The 5,280-nt window shown below is 40.4% G+C and overlaps 1 protein-coding gene across 1 annotated transcript; it reads right to left on the reverse strand.

Moving 5' to 3' along the window:
* Nucleotides 1-3,333: 3,333 nt before the first annotated feature.
* Nucleotides 3,334-5,065, reverse strand: LOC127790656 (cytochrome P450 94B3-like). The gene is made up of 2 exons (XM_052320239.1): nucleotides 4,470-5,065; nucleotides 3,334-4,361 (listed from the first exon to the last, which is right to left on the reverse strand). The coding sequence occupies exons 1-2, from the start codon at nucleotides 5,052-5,054 to the stop codon at nucleotides 3,405-3,407; spliced, it is 1,542 nt and encodes a 513-aa protein (XP_052176199.1). The 5' UTR covers nucleotides 5,055-5,065; the 3' UTR covers nucleotides 3,334-3,404.
* Between the last annotated feature and the right edge of the window lie 215 nt (nucleotides 5,066-5,280).

The following is a 5,280-nucleotide window of genomic DNA, read 5'->3' on the forward strand; positions in this document are numbered from 1 at the left end:
GCCCTTTGCCTCTTGCCTTGATCGCCTCGAGTCTATCAACGACGTCCACAACCTGTGGGCCAACCAACACCGCCTATTGTCACTAGTCCGAGGAAGCCGTCTCATGACTCATCCTCTGTGCCAATTAGTTCTTCCTCCTCTAATCCGCCGCCTCTGACTTCTAATCTTGACTTACCTATTGCTCTTTGTAAATGTACTCGTCGTTGCACCATTTTCCATCCCATTTCACATTTTATTAGCTATGATTCTTTGTCCCCTAAATATTCTGTTTTTGTTTCTTCTTTATCTTATGTTTCTCTTCCTAAATCTGTTCCCAAAGTTCTTTCCCATCCAGGGTGGCAGACTGCTATGGTTGAAGAAATGTATGCCTTACATTCCATCAGGACTTGGGACTTGGTACCTCTTTCCAAAGGTAAGTTTATTGTTAGTTGTTGTTGGGTTTACACTGTTAAAATTGGTCCTGACGGACAGATTAATCGTTTTAAGGCTCACTTTGTTGCCAAATGATACATTTAGGTTTTTGGTCTTGATTATGGTGATATATTTTCTCCTATTGTTAAGATCTCCTATGTTCACCTTTTCTTATCCCTTGTTGCTATGTTTCACTGGCTTCTTCATCAACTAGACATAAAAAATGTCTTTCTTTATGACGATTTACAAGAAGATGTGTATATGGAGCAATCTCATGGCTTTGTTGCTCAAGGGGAGTTTAGACTGGTGTGTCGCCTTCGAAATCTTTATACGGTTTAAAACAATCTCCTCGAGATTGGTTTGGTCAATTTAGTTTAGTTGTTATTGAGTTTGGGTTAACTCAGAGTAAAACTGATCATTCTATTTTTTATTGCTCTCAGTTTGGTCGCCATATCCTTCTAGTGGTATATGTTGATGATATAGTACTTATAGGGGATGATGATATTGGTATCACTGAATTAAAGGCACATTTTCACCAACAGTTTCAGACTAAGGATTTGGGTCATTTGAAATATCTTTTGGGTATTGAGATAGCTCTGTCAAAGCAAGGCATTTATATTTCTCAAATGAAGTATGCCTTGTATATCCTAGAGAAGACATGATTGCTTGGATGTAAGCCCATAGATACCACTATGGATCCAAGTATCAAGCTGTTACTGAGACAGAATGAGCCTCTTTCTATTCTTGGACGCTACCATCAACTAGTTGGGAAACTTAATTATCTCACAGTCACACGTCTTGATATTTCATTTGTTGTGAGTGTGGTAAGTCAGTTCTTGGATTCACCTTGTGACAGTCAGTGGGATGCAGTGATTTGTATTCTTCGATATATTAAGGATGTCCCTGGTCAAGTTGTATTGTATCAAAATCATAGGCACAGTCAGATTGTGGGATATACGGATGTTGATTAGGCAGGATCACCCAGTGACTGGTGATTCATATCTGGATACTATGTATTTGTAGGTGGAAACCTAATCTCTTGGAAAAGTAAGAAGCAAACTGTTGTCGTCAGATCTAGTGCAGAAGCTGAATATAGGGCAATAGTCGTAACAACATGTGAACTAGTGTGGTTGAAACAATTAATTGAGAAGTTAGGAGTTACACAGGTTAAATCTCTGCAATTGATTTATGACAACCAAGTTATAATGCATATTACTTCTAATCTTGTGTTTCATGAAAAAAATCAAGCATATTGAAATTGATTGTCACTTTATTAGAAAAAAAGTATTATCTAATGATATAGTTACAACATATGTGGATTCCAACGATCAATTGACTGATTTACTCACCAAGTCGCTTAGAAGTTCTCGTGTGAATTATATTTGTACCAAGATGTGCATACTCAATATATATTTCAGTTTGAGAGGGAGTATTAAATAAGATAAATAAGAGGTATTAGTGTAATTAATTTTAAATACTTATATATATATATACTCTTGTATTGTACATTTTGAGTGAAATATATACATATTATTTTTATTCACATAACATATTTTATACCTTTGAGTTATCACGTCAGCAATGTTCGAAACATATCACATGTTCCTGATGAGAGTAATTCTATAAATATAGTTGACATATCTAACATCACTATTTACAATTTAAGTCTTATTATTAACACGTGACATGTGATTAATTTTAGATATGCTATTGTAGTATTTTGGGGGCACAAAATTATTCTCTCTTTAGTCATGGGGAAGTGGAGTGAATGGCCCCCTTGTGACCTTTTTGTCCTATTTAGAATGATACAGATTTGGAAATATCTTAGGTGGGTCTAAGCATAGCACGTAGGGTACAAGGAATTAGAACATAAAAAACACATGTGATAGCAACTTTTAAGAAAGAAAAGTTTTCCAACTCTCATAAAAGTTTAGTATTTTGTAACGAAAATATTATTTAGATATTTAAATTTGATATTTTTTATAATATATTGTATTGATATCTTATAGTTTATGTCTGATTTAGGTATACGGCATAAATATATTCTCCAACTCTTCTTTTATAGTCATTTGACCCCCCCTAACTTAATTAAAAGCGGATCTATTATGTCCTATAATTTTTAATTTTACTATAATCACACATCATCTCTTATAAAATTGCGTATGAAATACGCACACATAGTCAATGGGTTGCTTGTATGGTAGAGAAGAAGGAGGAAACAGAGGTTGCCAACGAGAGAGGGAAGAGGAAACAGAGGTTGTCGGCTCTTTATCCCTGATCTCTGTTTTCTTCTTCCTCCCTCACCGACGACACACTGCCAGTGACGTGTATCTCACGCACAATTTTGTGAGATGAGGTGTTTGATTATTATAGTAAAATTAAAAATCGAGAAGTATAATAGGTTCTCAAGTTGGGGGAGGAAGAATGATTATAAGAGTTAAAAGGCATATTTATGTCGTATATCTCATATTAATATAAAGGATAAATTATATGAAACCTCCTACACTTAGAGTCATGTGCAACTTACCACCATATTCTTTTGATTGCATCAAAAAAACCCTTACACTTTCAAAATGTTGCAATCAGTCATAATATATTATTATTTTACATAATTTTGTGCAATCTAATGGTTGATTAATGCAAGATTCTATATTTTTTTGATATACTGAAATTTTCGTATTTTATATGTAGATTATTATATAAAATTATGTAAAATAACAACAGATTGTGGCTGATTACAATATTTTAAAAATACAGAAAAAAAAAATTTATGCAATTGAAAGTACAAGAAAGTAAGTTGCATTTGACCTTAAGTTAAGGGGATTTTATATAATTGACCCTAATATAAATGTATGAAAGATAAGAGATTAATATAAAGTATCACTCTCAAAATGTAAAGAGTTTTCATAATTCATGGTGCTTAGTAATTTAAGTATCATATTTTAATTGATTTAATAAACATTAAATATTAAAAATTAACTATTATACTGAAATTATGCATGAGTGCTCCTCCTCTTGACCCTCATCTTTAATCCACCAGCCATATAAGCCGTCAGGAGAGGCACATAGACTGGCCGGTTCAACTGGACCGGAGTCAATTCAAACCTCCTCAAAACTGAAGCCACCACATACTTCATTTGAATGAAGGCCATTTCCTTCCCCAGGCAAACCCTTGGACCGGCTTGAAAAACCGGAAACTTGTACGGACTCACTGGCTTGAGCCTCGAACCGTCCTTTCCCCGTTCATCAAACCACCGGTCTGGCCGGAACTCGAACCGGTCCTTTCCCCATAGCTCCTCCATCCTCCCCATTGCGTAGGGAAAGTAGGTCACTCGATCCCCTTCATAGACCGGAGTTCCGTCCGGCAACACGTCGGAGGCCGCCGCCGCATGCTTCGAGTCCCACGCCACCGGCGGATACAGCCTCATGGATTCACACAGACACGCTTTTAGGAAATCCATTCGCTTCAAATCATCAAAGTTCAACCGTCTTCCGCCATCGTTTATTTGAGTCACTTCTTGGACTACCTGTTTTTCGAGTTCCCGGTGATCGGAGAGCAGCCAAAACAGCCAGGTCATGGCGGCGGAGGTGGTGTCCTTCCCGGCCATCAAAAAGCTTATCACCATGTCTCGTACCGCGTCGTCGTCGTGTCCGGCGGACAGCAGCCTCGACAACAGATCGCTGTGGACATCGCAGTTTTCTCCGCCCGATTTTCCGAGCTTCTCTTTCTTGCTTCTGATAATCTCCGCAACAGAACTGTGAACGAGCTGGACAGCTTCTCTGAGCTTCTTCTCCGATCCAACATTCAACATCCTCTTAGCCTTCCACACCATGAAAACCGGCGCCACCGCCCGCATGGCGCTGATCTCCGACGCGACGTCGAAGGCTGTCAGGAGCGGCGGCAGCGGTTGCGTAAGGTCCAAGCAACATGGGTCCATGCCTAGGGCAACCTGGTTGATAAAGAAACAGAGAACACCAACGAAAATGTCAATTTGTCTGTGAATAATTATCGTTCTATTGAGTGTTAAACGCGAAAATGTCAATAGTTCAATGGATACCTTGCATATGGCGTCAAACGCGAGCCTCCTCAGAACATCCTGAAAGTCCACCTCCAAGCCGCCATCCGCCGCCGCTTCCAGCAGCGGAACAAGGCGGCTCTGCACCTCTTCCTCAAGCGTCTCCACCACCAACTCTCTCAAGGACCTGGTGCTGAACTCATGGCTGGCCATCTTCCTCTGGCTGCTCCACATCTCGCCGTCGACGTTGAAGATGCCACATCCGAGAAGGTCGCCGAGAATCTCCGTGAAGGGCCGGCCCTTGGGATAATTACTAAAGTTGCTCTTGAGGATGTACTCGACGTTGTCCGGGTTCGCCGTGATGACGGTTCTCCGGGCGCCGAAGCGGCGCAGCACGACGGTCAGAGTGGGCGACTCGGCCACCAAGTGGGTGTACCAGTGGAGGAGGCGGCGGCGGTTTCTGAAGAAGTCCACGAGGCAGCCAATAAGAGGGTACGTTGGAGGGCCATAGCCATTGATGGAGCTTTTCGGTCTGAAGAGAAGGGAGAGAATCCACGAGGCTAGTGAGAAAAGCAGAAGGAAAGAGATCACAAACATGGCTTCCCCTGCGTTGGAGATTGCTTCCATTTGATTTTGGTTTCTTTCTACAGAGAGTTGCGGAGATCGAAGAAAGAAGAGGGTCCCATTTATACACCGAAGAAGAAGAAGAAGAAGAAGAAGAAGCCGAAGAAGAGAGCAAAAGGGTCACGTGAATGTTGAGCCGAGAACGAGGGCAAAGGCGTCATTTCATTTCCAACGGCGGAAATCGCGGCTCCCTTTGTCGGTATGTTTCAGTTTCCGATAACACTCACCG

Source organism: Diospyros lotus, chromosome 14, assembly GCF_014633365.1.
Source record: "Diospyros lotus cultivar Yz01 chromosome 14, ASM1463336v1, whole genome shotgun sequence".
Classification (NCBI taxonomy): domain Eukaryota; kingdom Viridiplantae; phylum Streptophyta; class Magnoliopsida; order Ericales; family Ebenaceae; genus Diospyros; species Diospyros lotus.